This window comes from Felis catus, chromosome C1, assembly GCF_018350175.1.
Source record: "Felis catus isolate Fca126 chromosome C1, F.catus_Fca126_mat1.0, whole genome shotgun sequence".
NCBI lineage: Eukaryota > Metazoa > Chordata > Mammalia > Carnivora > Felidae > Felis > Felis catus.
This window is the reverse complement of record NC_058375.1, coordinates 182,859,834-182,874,565: the sequence shown is the minus strand read 5'-3', so window position 1 is coordinate 182,874,565 and position 14,732 is coordinate 182,859,834. Positions and strand designations below refer to the sequence as shown.

The 14,732-nt window shown below is 38.1% G+C and overlaps 1 protein-coding gene across 10 annotated transcripts in view; it reads right to left on the bottom strand.

Annotated features, from left to right (window-relative positions):
* CCDC150 (coiled-coil domain containing 150) overlaps positions 1-14,732 on the bottom strand; it is a 97,494-nt gene that overhangs the window by 39,405 nt on the left and 43,357 nt on the right. For all 10 annotated transcript variants that reach the window (XM_019838401.2, XM_019838402.2, XM_019838403.2 and 7 more), the window contains 2 exons: positions 7,004-7,117; positions 413-496 (listed from right to left, as the gene is read on the bottom strand). In XM_019838401.2, coding sequence (XP_019693960.2) covers positions 413-496; positions 7,004-7,117 — 198 coding nt within the window. The remainder of the gene's footprint in view (positions 1-412; positions 497-7,003; positions 7,118-14,732) is intronic.

Here is a 14,732-nt window from a genome sequence, read left to right as displayed (position 1 = left end):
GAAGCAAAAGAATAGTATCATCCCAGTCACTCAAGTCTATTGCCTTTGAGTCCCAATATCCAGGGTTATTTCTTTTTAAGAATGCTATAAAAATTCAGCAAAAAAGAGAGCATGAGCTCTCTAACATTCTTAGTGAGTGGCCATGCACAAAACAATCATAATACAACTTTCAATAGCTACAGAATGGGATCTGGTTTCACAATTTTAGTTTCAGTATTATATTACAGATATGTGAACAGCAATCACCTGATTTTACTTAATGAGGCAACAAACTTAGGAGGGTTCAAAAACTTGTCCAAAGTTAGAGAATTAGTAGAGCTAGGTCCTCTCAAAATCCATCATTTATTATATTTAGCTTAATAATTGGCATTAAAAAATTAGACAACACAAACCAGAAAATAAAATCTCATACCTGGAGTTTTCCCTTTTCATAGGCCAGTTTATTTTTACTCTCAGTAATTCTTCCCAAGACCTTTTCCACCTGCTGTTGAGCCAGCTGGGAAAGCAAACACAGGTATCAGTAACTTGGCAGAGAAAGGAACAACCATTTTCTGAACAAGCATTTATACTCTTATCATTTCTACAGTGATGAAACCAGGATTCATGTTTATTTGTCTTTGCTGCCTCTTAGTTTTTCCCTACATAGCTGATCATAGTGCTAATATGCAACATTAAAGGATTGCTAGTGAAAGTATGAGTGCCTTAAATGTCCCAGAGTTTGTAGTTTTTTGCTTACTTATTCTAAGTTTACTTATTTATTTTGAGAGAGAGAGAGAGAGAGAGAGAGAGAGAGAGCGAGCACATGAGCAGGCATGAGTGGGGGAGAGGCAGAAAGAGAGGAAGAGAGAGAATCCCAAGCAGGGATGCGGGGCTTAGTTCCACGAACTGTGAGATCATGATGCCAGCCAAAACCAAGAGTTGGACGCTTAACAGACTGAGCCACACAGGCACCCCTGTAGTTGCAATCCAACCCAGATGTGGGGTGGTTGTATCAGTGGTTGCAGATATGCAGTTTAAAGATTATACATTTCTTTAAGAAAACAGGAGCTGCAAATCATTACAACTGTGTAGACAGAAGACACTTCAGTTACCATGCAAGAGGGAGTAAAAAAAAATCTCTGAACAAAAGAAACATTTATTGGAAATTCCAATATTGTCTGATCAAGCACTCTACACAGTGTTATCCTGGAGAAACACTACTGAAGGCTCTATATTTCAAGAAATTACATATTTTACCATTCAAACAGTCTTTAATAATGACAGTTATTTTTTATATGTCTTTTTCCTCAGACTTTTTCAGAAAAAATAAGTATAAAATACAGTTTCATTTTGATTAAATTTTGGTCCTTGTTGGTACTCCAGTGATTGAATTTGGAGTGATTACATATTAGTGATTGAATATGGAAATTTTCACCTTCCATGATCTATTTCAGTGTTATATCTTAACAGCAGGACATACTGATATTTGCCTTATGTCAAAATCATCTTCACAAATAAACTGTAAGAATAATACACACAAAAGCAAATGTAACTGAGAACGCAAATTCTTTTTTTTTTTTTTTAATGTTTATTTACTGTTGAAAGAGACAGAGACAGAATGGGAGTGGGTTAGGGGCAGAAAGAGAGGGAGACAGGGGCGCCTGGGTGGCGCAGTCGGTTAAGCGTCCAACTTCAGCCAGGTCACGATCTCGCGGTCCGTGAGTTCCAGCCCCGCGTCGGGCTCTGGGCTGATGGCTCAGAGCCTGGAGCCTGTTTCCGATTCTGTGTCTCCCTCTCTCTCTGCCCCTCCCCCGTTCATGCTCTGTCTCTCTCTGTCCCAAAAATAAAGAAACGTTGAAGAAAAAAAAAAAAAAAGAGAGGGAGACAGAGATCTGAAGCAGGATCCAGGCTCCAAGCTGTCAGCACAGAGCCTGACGCGGGGCTCGAACTCAGGAGCTGTGAGATCATGACCTGAGCTGAAGTTGGACACTCAACCAACTGAGCCACCCAGGCGCCCCAAGAGACGCAAATTCTTAATCACATTGGCCAATGAGCTGCACTATGGATCATTTGCAGTAAATCTTTAGTGGGAAGTGTTATTAATGCTGGTAAATATCCTACATTGACATAATTACTATAGACCAGGAGGCCTTTTCAGCATTTAAATCCAAAGAATTTAGACTTGTTTTATGTTCAACTTTAGGCAAGTTAATAAAGATATCAACATATGTAGAGATATGAATTTATACAAGAGATAATTCTCACCATCTCCAACACTGTTATAGCTATTCCTTAGTTATCACTTTGTAGTGCACTTTATTTCAAGTGTTATGAATATTTTCCAAATAAAAGCAAAAACACATTCCAAACTAGATTACTATGTAATAACATGTAACTCATTTCTTCTTGGGTTCAAAATACTTTCATGATAGCATATGTTCTACAAGAGGGTACACTAGTCTGGAGCATTGTTTTCCCTTTGGTAGTTGCCTTGGTTAGAAGAATTAGGCCATTTTAGACATTCTAGGCTTGATAAAAACCTATGGAAAAGCCATAAAGAGTGATTAGTTCTTCTATACAACCCACCCCAAATTATGCACATTCAATATAAAAATTTATATCCAATTTTTGGCATCAGTGGGTTAACCATTATGGCCCATCTAAGTGTTTGTCCTATCAGACCAGTATTTTTTTCATACATAATTATACATATTCATACATTGTTTCTTAAACTTTCAATTTTAATCACTATATGTGGTTCCCACTAAGGCAAAGGAAATTATTTTTTTAAAGCATTCAGGCCAATAAAGTATTGGTTTCAAAATAAACTAAGGGTGGGGCTCCTGGGTGGCTCAGCAGGCTAAGTGTCTGACATCGGCTCAGGTCATGATCTCACTGTTTGTGGGCTGGAGCCCTGTATCAGGCTCTGTGCTGATAAGGTGGAGCCTGGAGCCTGTTCAAATTCTGTGTCCATCCTCTCTCTTTGCCCCTCCCCCACTCACACTCTACCTCTCTCTCTCAAAAATAAATAAACACTAAAAAAATTAAAAAGCCAATTTGACGATAAATTATATTTAATAAAAAATTTTTTAATTAAAAAAAATTTTTTAAAAACCACACAAAATAACCTAATGGAAATATAGACTGTTATCAATAAATAGGAGGTTAGAACATATTACCATAAAATTAATCATCAATTAATTTTCTGTCAGTGTAACACATACAGTCCCCCTTTCCCACAATACTTTCTATTTTGGAAACTATGAGGTAAAAACATTCCATGAACACAACATTTGGGATAATGTTCTGACCAAGTCTTCAGCAAAATAAACAAGGATGGCCAATGATGTTACAAAAACAAAACTATACCATAACCACAAAAGCATAGGTATTTAAAATTCAGTTCTAAGTTCTATAAATTGTGGTGCCCCATGTGCTATAAAGTGCAATATAAAATACCAAGAGCTAGATTTAAACCTAAAATATGCTAGCTATAACAAACACTCAAAGAAAACTTTGCTTGTCTTCTTGGAATATGAAGTCTTTTTTTTTCGCAGTAACTTAAATGATCTGGGTCTCTTATAAAAGATGTCCAGGAATTTTTTAAATAATGGCACTTTTTACCTCAATAAAGTTCCCTCTTTTAGGCAAAGGCATAAAGAAATTCCATTAATCTTTTAAATATACTTTAAAAATGATTTCCTCTTTTTTGGTCACCTAAGAGAATGTTAAAGCAGTGATAGTGTAAACTGTCTAAGCAAAATCAAAATGTGATATTTGACACAAGGTCACTTATTTAAATTCACAACAAACAGAAAAGAAATTGTTCCAGTTGTTCCAGCTGCTAAGGGAAAGGAGATATTAAAGCAGTAGTTTAAATTATTGTGTCCAGATTATTTAAATAGGTCTTATATTTAAGAGAATCATGAAGACCAGAAATTAGAGAGCACTTAAATGAGTGAATATCTCAGATTCTGAGTTGTGGAAGGCCAGAGATTAACCTTTGCATAAAAAATCTTGGCAATATACTAAAAAGACCATTAATATGCAAGCAAAAGAGAAATTGGAGACTCACTTGAGAATTAGAATACCAAGAAAAATGCTAATTGTTAGAATATGCATTTTAACTGATTATACAAAGATATCACTCCTTGGAAAAGCAGGAAGCAAACATAAAATTATCTTAAGAAATAAAAGGTAGGTTGACAAGGATCAATTGTAAGCCACAAAATGATTTCTAAAATCATTTTTAAAATTAAGATGAGCTATGAAAGTTAGAAGGCTATTAGAAGAATACATGAAACCAAAAGATACTAGCATCTTGATAAAGCTATTTTATGAGCAGATTGTAAGCAGGGATTTTTTTGAAGATTTTATTTTTAAGTAATCTCCACACCCAAAGTGAGGGTTCAAACTCACAACCTTGAGATTGAGTTGCATGCTCTACTGACTAAGACAGGCACCCCTGTATGCAGGGATTTTATTCAAAATATTTAACAACTGGTTTGCATGGGCCACAGCAAACTGAGCCAACTTGGACACCTACATGAGTGTGCACTGAATGTCATCCTAGTTGTAAGAAATACTACATTTAATTCACGGTTTAATTTCAAATCATTGAAGTCCTGGTTGCATAGGGAACTATACTTCTGTCTAGTGCTGTTTGAAAATGTATGTTTAAAATCCAAAAGAAGGGGCACCCGGGTGGCTCCGTCAGACTCTTGCTTTCAAATCAGGTCATGATCTCACAGTTCGTGGGATTGAGCCCCATGTCGGGCTATGCACTCAGCTTAAAAAAAAAAATCCATTTGGATCATTTCTCACTGTGGTTCCCTGCATGACTGACTATAGTAATAGACTTAAATTATACCATCATTAAAGGCTGAAATAATAAAAATAAGCCCAAAATTGGTGTGAAGAAGAAAAGAGAATAATGTTTATACATGTATTAAGTATGCTAGGCACTGTGATGGGTACTTTACGCACAATATGATATTTAATCCTCATGCACTGGCAAGACAGACGTGACCCTCCTTGTGTTCTACTCAATCTTTCTAAAACACCTATTATGGGAGTGCCTGGGTGGTTCAGTCGGTTGGGCGACCGACTTCACTTAAGTCATGATCTCACAGTTGTGCTGACAGCTCAGAGCATGGAGCCTGCTTAGAATTCTGTGTCTCCTCTCTCTCTGCTCCTCCCCCACTCTCATTCTGTCTCTCTCCTTCAAGAATAAATAAACATTAAAAAATTAAAAAAATTTTTTTAAATACCTATTATATATTAGGTGCTATGCTAGGCAAGGGAGTGTAAAGATGAGTAACTACTGCTCTTGCATCAGAAGACAATGAAGGCAGATGCATCAACAGGTCAATTTCTAATTCACAAAGTTACCATTTTGATATGTGCAGACACAGTGTGCTGTGATTAAGGGAGATTTCCTTAGCCCCAAGGGCCATAGGGTTTAAGCCCTGCCCAGGCCACACAGTAAATGGAACCTTGAGGGTTGAAACCAGGTTTCAAATCTGTGGTGTGGCATACACAACATACACTCATAAGCATATCTCCAAAAACCAGTAACAGGTTATACTAGAAAGGTAACTCGTATTGAGAATTTCAAGTGTGAATTCCCAAAGAACAAACATACACTGCCAGCATTGAACGGTGATAAGTTTAATGATACTGCTGAGATTAAAAAACAAACAAATACTGACATCTCAACCTCATTTCTCAAGACTCATACAGCCAACTGGAGGACTTTCAGGCAGGCCTGGTCGGAGAAAATTCTATGTGGAAACACAGAACTACAAGCTGGACCTGAGGTGTGGTTTATCATTGGGAGACCTTAAGAGGTGTGGTGAGAAAGCAAGAATCAACACTGACAAAATCATTAGCAGGATCTGTCAAAGTCACTAATAGGGTAAGGCCACAGGCCTACTCACTGGCAGGGGGGCACTGAAAGAATCAGAGAGACTGAGATGTAGTCTTCCAGAAAGACCAGGAGCAAGTAGGCTGATAAGTCTAGCTGATACATGGCCAACAAGCAGAGGACATGGATAAGTCTTTAATCTTGGGAAGGGAGGGTTGGTCTGAGATAGTACCAGGAACTAGAGCTAATGCACCTTGTTGCTATAAGAGGAACTTAAAAGCCTTTTTTCTGGGACAGTTCAAATACTAAAAATTCAATAAATGTTAGTTATCTGCTACATGCTTTAATGTATTAACTTACTAAATCCTCCAACAACCTCCTAATAATGGTATTACTTCCCCCACTTTGACAGATTAAGAAACTGAGGCTCAGAGAGGTTAAGGCTCATACTCGAGGTCATAGCCAAAATTGAAATGCCGGCCGTCTGGCTCTAAGGCCATGAAAACGTATTAGATTATTCTCTAGGATTTCACAACTGAAGTAATGTACAGCTTATAACAGAGTCTGAAAGAATTTAACTCAGATCAAGACAGACTCACACCAGGGTCTTCTATGCAGTTTTCAAAGGTGATTTGCATGTTACAGAAGCAGTAACTAATTCTTTTTCAAGTACTCAAAAGCACACAGGAAACATACTAGCTGCTTAACAGAATGATCATCTCTTTAAATATCCTCCACTTAGAGATGGTCTAAACTCTACCATTTATTTGTATTGCACTGACTGTGTCAAACAGCTTTTAGATATCGTACTTATTACTGATTGCCTAATGGAAATGTCAAAAAAGGAAAAGAAAAATACAGCCTTCTGCCTCATAATTTATGGAATAGGAAGTATTTTAAAATATTAGAAATATTCATACTTTTCAGTATTATAGATCATCTGTGGAGGCAGATGTTTATTAGCTGCCTTAAATTCTTGTTTTATTAATCTTTTACTGTTTGAGCACTTGTAAGGCTCTCTGCATAGTCAGCCCGAGTTATTCAGGACTAAATGATAATTATTAAAACACAAATGAAGAAAATCCATCTCCTAACTTCTGATTTTTTAAAACACACTAGTCATTAATTCCTAATTTAGACTGACTTTTTTATACCCACCTCATTGTAATCAGAAGGGACTTGCAGAAGTTCTAGGGAAGCCATTTGTTCTGACAGGTGCTTATTCTTTTCCTCTAGAGTCTGTAGGTTGTGGGTCAATGTATTTATGTCTACCTTTGAAACACAAAAGGAGAAAAGAAATCTATTTATGCCAGATCCAAAAGCATTACCTTGCTTTTAAAATGACATTTGAGGGGCGCCTGGGTGGCGCAGTCGGTTAAGCGTCCAACTTCAGCCAGGTCACGATCTCGCGGTCCGTGAGTTCGAGCCCCGCGTCAGGCTCTGGGCTGATGGCTCAGGGCCTGGAGTTTGTTTCCGATTCTGTGTCTCCCTCTCTCTCTGTCCCTCCCCCGTTCATGCTCTGTCTCTCTCTGTCCCAAAAATAAATAAACGTTGAAAAAAAATTTTTTTTTAATAAATAAATAAATAAAATGACATTTGTGGGGAGCCTGGGTGGCTCAGTCAGTTGGGTGTCTGACATCGGCTCAGGTCATGATCTCACAGTCTGTGAGTTAGAGCCCCGCGTCGGGTTCTGTGCTGACAGCTCGGAGCCTGGAGCCTGCTTCAGATTCTGTGTCTGCCTCTCTCTCTGCCCCTCCCCTGCTCAAGCTCTGTCTCTCTCAAAAATAAGCAAACATTAAAAAAATTTTTTTAAATGACATTTGTAACTGTAAAATAGCAGTTATTGTATGAACATGTTATCCTGTGTCTAAATGCAGGGATTTGTAGTCTGACAGCTCTGAGAATTTTTTTAAACTTTTTTCCTTTTCTTTTACATTTTGTCAGCTTTTCTAGTTGTCTTCAGCAGGAGGATTATGACAAATTACCTAATTCACCTATACTAGAAGTAGAAGTCCTTCTGGTACTTGATATTTACTTAAATATTAATTTAAGCTAATGAATACAGATGCAGAAGGCCTCTGCAAAAATACTAGTAAAATGAATCTTGCAATATATAAAAAGGATAACAAACCAGGATCAAGTTTATCCCAGTAATACAAACCTTATTGAACACCCGAAATTAATTAGACTATAGTATATAGAAGAAAAACTATAATGGCAATTTATATAGATGCAGAAAAAGCATTTCACAAAATTCAACATTTATGATAAAAACTCAGCAATCTGGAAATGAAAGGGAACCATCTCTACCTGATCAAGTGTATCTATAAAACACCTACAATTAATATCATTTATCATTAAAATTTTTTTAATGTTTATTTAATTTTTGAAGGGGAGGGGGAGAGAGAGAGAGAGAGAGAGAGAGAGAGAGAGAGAGAGAGAGAGAGAGAGATTGAGACAAAGTGTGAGCAGGGGAGGGGCAGAAAAGAGGGAGACACAGAATCCAAAGCAGGCGCCAAGCCGCCAGCACAGAGCTGGACACAGGGCTCGAGCTCACGAGCTGTAAGATCACGACCTGAGCCAAAGTCAGATGCCCATCTGACTGAGCCACCCAGGCGCCCCTACAACTAATATCTTAAAAGTGAAAGACCTGAATGTTTCTCCCTAACACTGGGAAAAAAGCAAGGATATCGGCACCTTATCAGCAATAAGGTAAGAAAAAGTATAGAAGGCATAGAGATTGGAAATGGAGAAATAAAAATCTCTACTTATAACAAATATGATTGCCTACATAGGAAATCCCAAAAAATTGACAAAAAAGATACTAGAATAAGTGACTTTAGTAAGGTTGAAGGATATGAGGATGCAACTCTATTGTTTTTATATACTAGCAACAAACAATTGGAAATTGATATTTCTTGAAAGTGTACCATTTGTAATAGTACCGAAACCCATGAAATTCTTTGATACAAATCTAAAATATGTCCAATGTTTAATATGCTCAAAACAAAACACTGATAAGAGAAATTAAAACCTAAATAAAATGGAGAGATATGTCATGTTCATGTATGAGATTCAATATTGCTAAAATGTCAATTCTTTTTTTTTGTAATTCATTTATTTTTTAATTTATACCCAAGTTAGTTAGCATATAGTGCAACAATGATTTCAGAAGCAGATTCCTTAATGCCCCTTACCCATTTAGACCAACTCCCCTCCCAAACCCCTCGAGCAACCCTGTTTGTTCTCTATAATTAAGAGTCTCTTATGTTTTGTCTCCCTCCCTGTTTTTATATTATTTTTGCTTCCCTTCCCTTATGTTCATCGGCTCTGTATCTTAAATTCCTCATATAAGTGATATCGTATGTTTGTCTTTCTCTAATTTCGCTTAGCATAGTTTCATCCACATAGTTACAAATGGCAAGATTTCATTCTTTTTGATTGCTGAGTAATACTCCATTGTGTACATGTAGCACATCTTCTTTATCCATTCATCCATCGATGGACATCTGGGCTCTTTCCATACTTTGGCTATTGTCAATACCACTGCTATAAACATCAGGTGCATGTGCCCCTTCAAAACAGCACACCTGTACCCTTGGTTAAATACCTACTAGTGCAATTGCTGGGTTGCAGGGTAGTTCTATTTTTTTTTAATTTTATTTTTTATTTTTTAATATTTGCATCCAAATTAGTTAGCATATGGTACAACGATTTCAGGATTAGATTCCTTAGTGCCCCTTACCCATTTAGCCCATCCTCCCTCTCACAACCCCTCCAGTAACCCTCAGTTTGTTCTCCATATTTATGAGTCTCTTCTGTTTTGACCCCTCCCTGTTTTTATATTATTTTTGTTTCCCTTCCCTTATGTTCATCTGTTTTTTCTCTTAAAGTCCTCATATGAATGAAGTCATATGATTTTTGTCTTTCTCTGACTAATTTCACTTAGCATAATACCCTCCAGTTCAATCCATGTAGCTGCAAATGGCAAGATTTCGTTCTTTTTGATTGCCGAGTAATACTCCAGTGTGTGTGTGTGTGTGTGTGTGTGTGTGTGTGTGTGTATACATATAGATATACACACCACATCTTCTTTATCCATTCATCCATCGATGGACATTTGGGCTCTTTCCATACTTTCGCTATTGTTGATAGTGCTGCTATAAACATGGGGGTGCATGTGTCCCTCTGAAACAGCACAACTGTATCCCATGGATAAATACCTAGTAGTGCAATTGCTGGGTCGTAGGGTAGTTCTATTTTTAATTTTTTGAGGGACCCCCATACTACGTTCCAGAGTGGCTGCACCAGTTTACATTCCCACCAGCAGTGTAAAAGAGATCCTCTTTCTTTGCATCTTTGCCAACATCTATTGTTGCCTGAGTTGTTAATGTTAGTCACTCTGACAGGTATGAGGTGGTATCTCAGTGTGGTTTTGATTTGTACTTCCCTGATGATGAGTGATGTTGAGCATTTTTTCAGGTGTCGGTTGGCCATCTGGATGTCTTCTTTGGAGAAGTGTCTATTCATGTCTTTTGCCCATTTCTTCACTGGATTATTTGTTTTTGAGGTGTTGAATTTGGTAAGTTCTCTATAGATTTTGGATACTAACCCTTTATCTGATAAGTCACTTGCAAATATCTTCTCCCATTCCATCACTTACCTTTTAGTTTTGCTGATTGTTTCCTTCACTGTGCAGAAACTTTTACTTTGATGAAGCCCCAATAGTTCATTTTTGCTGTTTCCCTGGCCTCCAGAGATCTGTTAAGTAAGAGGTTGCTGCAGCCAAGTTCAAAGAGGTTTTTGCCTGCTTTCTCCTCTAAGATTTTCATGGCTTCCTATCTTATGTTCAGGTCTTTCAACCATTTTGAGTGTATTTTTGTGTATGGTATAAGAAAGTGGTCCAGGTTCATTTTTTGTCATGTCACTGTCCATTTTCCCAGTACCATTTTCTGAAGATATTCTTTCCTGCATGGTCAAAGATTAGTCAGCTATATGTTTGTGGGTCCATTTCTAGGTTCTCTATTCTGTTCCACTGAGTGTCTGTTTTTGTGCCAGTATCATACTGTCTTGATGATTATAGCTTTGTAATACAGCTTGAAGTCCGGGATTGTGATGCCTCCAGCTTTGGTTTTCTTTTTCAAGATTTACTTTGGCCATTTGGGATCTTTTCTGGTTCCGTACACATTTTAGGATTGTTTTTTTCTAGCTCTGTGAACAATGCTGGTGTTATTTTGATAGAGATTGCTCAATTCTCTTTTTTTTCAACGCTTATTTATTTTTGGGACAGAGAGAGACAGAGCATGAACAGGGGAGGGGCAGAGAGAGAGGGAGACACAGAATCGGAAACAGGCTCCAGGCTCTGAGCCATCAGTCCAGAGCCTGACGCGGGGCTCGAACTCACGGACCGCGAGATCGTGACCTGGCTGAAGTCGGACGCTTAACCGACTGTGCCACCCAGGCGCCCCTCAATTCTCTTTAATCTCAATGAAAATTGTGTAGGTCTGGACCAGGGTCCACTCTCTGGTGGGGCTATGGGGCTAGAAAAAAATGCCCTAGAAGAAACACGAGAGAGAGTTCTTCAAGTTGAAATAAAAAGGGATTAGATAATAACTGAAATTCACATAAAGAAATAAATAGTACAGCCGCTACAATAAAGGTAGCAATATAGGTATATATAAAAGAGTGTTTTCTTGTTTTGGTTTTTAAATGTTTATTTATTTTGAGAGAGAAAGGGAGAGAGAGAATCCCAAGCAGACTCTGTGCTGTCAGTGCAGAGCCTGACACAGGGCTTGATCTCATGAACCGTGACATCATGACCTGGGCTGAAATCAAGTTAGGCGCTTAACCGACTGAGCCACCCAGACACCCCTAAAAGGTGTTTGTATACGTATTTTTTTGTTTGTAACTTTCTTGTTTACCCATAATGCAAAAATATACAGTAAAAGAAAGAATAAGAGAATTAAAATAGTGCACCAGAAATATCTACTTAACACAGAAAAAGACAGTAATGGAGACAGGAACAAAAAGCATATAAGACATAAAAAATAAAGAGTAAAGTAGCAAATGTAAATCCTATCTTATCAATAATTATGTTAAATATAAAAAAGATTAAACACTCCACCAAAAAAAGCAGAGATAGGCAGAATGCATCTTTTAAAAGATCCAACTATATGCTATTTATAAGAGACACACTTTAGATTCAAAGACACAAATGGGTTGAAAGTAAAACAATGGAAAAAGGTATATCATGTAAACAATAACCTGAAAAGAGCTGAAGTAGCTATATTAACATCGGACAAAACTACATTAAGACAAAAAATGTGTGAGACAAAGAAGACTAGTATAATATAATGGTTTATAAGAAATATGTTTGAAAAAATTTAAAAAAATTAAAAAAAAGAAATATGTTTGGTCTTTCAGGTGACCAAAATATATTTCTCAGATATATGTGGTCTTCATCCACAGTTCCTGAAAACATTTCAGAGCCATAATGGTGAAATGGGTGTCCTGTTAATAAAGAAGGTAACTTTTGAACCCCACCCAAGGGTGGGGGCTGATTGCCAGGAGGACCAACCAAGTGATTAGGGGGTTGGACCTTTGAGTCCTAGCCCCTAACCTCCAGGGAGGAAAGAAGGCTGAAGATTGAATCATCCAATGGCCAATGACCTAGTCAATCATAACTGTGCAGTCAAGCCTCTATGAAACCCCCAAAGGACTGGGTTCCAAGAGCTCCTGAGTTGGTGAATACATGGAAATTGGAGAGAGTGGTATGCCTAGAGAGGGCATAGAAACTTGTTGTCCTTTGTATGTATTTCTTCACCCTATGTATTTCTTCATCTGGCTGTTGATTTGTATCATTTATCATATCCTTTAATAAACTAGTAAGCACGTTTCCCTGAATACTGTAAGCCACTCTAGCAAATTAAAAGAATCTAAGGAGAAGGTTGTTGGAACCTCCAATCTATAGTCAATAGGTCCGAAGCACAAGAGCCTGGAGCTTGTGAGTGGCATCTGAAGTGGGAGGTCAGGGGTGGGAGAAGTCTTGTAGGACTGAACCCTTAATCTGTGAAATCTAATGCTATCTCTGGGTAGACACTGTAAGAATTGAGTTGAATTCTCAGACACCCTGCTGGTATCCAAAAACTGCTCAGTGTTGTGGGGTGGGGGGGCACCCCTGCTGTGTTAGAATTGGGTCTAAGAGCCTAAGAGAGATATTATATATTGAAAAAATGGTCAGTCCATCAAGATATAACATTTATAAATATATATGCCTCTAACAACAACAGAGTCCCAATACAAATGAAGCAAAAACTAATAGAAGTGAAGAGAGAAATAAATGATTCAACATAGCTGGCGACTTCAATATCCCACTTTTTTTTGTTTTCCAATATATGAAATTTATTGTCAAATTGGTTTCCATACAACACCCAGTGCTCATCCCAAAAGGTGCCCTCCTCAATACCCATCACCCACCCTCCCCTCCCTCCCACCCCCCATCAACTCTCAGTTTGTTCTCAGTTTTTAACAGTCTCTTATGCTTTGGCTCTCTCCCACTCTAACCTCTTTTTTTTTTTCCTTCCCCTCCCCCATGGGTTTCTGTTAAGTTTCTCAGGATCCACATAAGAGTGAAAACATATGGTATTTGTCTTTCTCTCTATGGCTTATTTCACTTAGCATCACACTCTCCTGTTCCATCCAAGTTGCTACAAAAGGCCATATTTCGTTCTTTCTCATTGCCATGTAGTACTCCATTGTGTATATAAACCACAATTTCTTTATCCATTCATCAGTTGATGGACATTTAGGCTCTTTCCACAATTTGGCTATTGTTGAGAGTGCTGCTATAAACATTGGGGTACAAGTGCCCCTATGCATCAGTACTCCTGTATCCCTTGGGTAAATTCCTAGCAGGGCTATTGCTGGGTCATAGGGTAGGTCTATTTTTAATTTTCTGAGGAACCTCCACACTGTTTTCCAGAGTGGCTGCACCAATTTGCATTCCCACCAACAGTGCAAGAGGGTTCCCGTTTCTCCACATCCTCTCCAGCATCTATAGTCTCCTGATTTGTTCATTTTGGCCACTGTGACTGGCGTGAGGTGATATCTGAGTGTGGTTTTGATTTGTATTTCCCTGATGAGGAGCAACGTTGAGCATCTTTTCATGTGCCTGTCGGCCATCCGGATGTCTTCTTTAGAGAAGTGTCTATTCATGTTTTCTGCCCATTTCTTCACTGGGTTATTTGTTTTTCGGGTGTGGAGTTTGGTAAGCTCTTTATAGATTTTGGATACTAGCCCTTTGTCCGATATGTCATTTGCAAATATCTTTTCCCATTCCGTTGGTTGCCTTTTAGTTTTGTTGGTTGTTTCCTTTGCTGTGCAGAAGCTTTTTATCTTCATAAGGTCCCAGTAATTCATTTTTGCTTTTAATTCCCTTGCCTTTGGGGATGTGTCGATTAAGAGATTGTTACGGCTGAGGTCAGAGAGGTCTTTTCCTGCTTTCTCCTCTAGGGTTTTGATGGTTTCCTGTCTCACATTCAGGTCCTTTATCTATTTTGAGTTTATTTTTGTGAATAGTGTCAGAAAGTGGTCTAGTTTCAACCTTCTGCATGTTGCTGTCCAGTTCTCCCAGCGCCATTTGTTAAAGAGACTTGTCTTTTTTCCATTGGATGTTCTTTCCTGCTTTGTCAAAGATTAGTTGGCCATACGTTTGTGGGTCTGGTTCTGGGGTTTCTATTCTATTCCATTGGTCTATGTGTCTGTTTTTGTGCCAATATCCCACTTTCAATAATGAACAGAACAATTAGAAGATCATAGAGGAGACAGATGACTTTAACAACACTATAAAGCAACTGGACATCTATAGAACACTCTTCCCAACAATAGC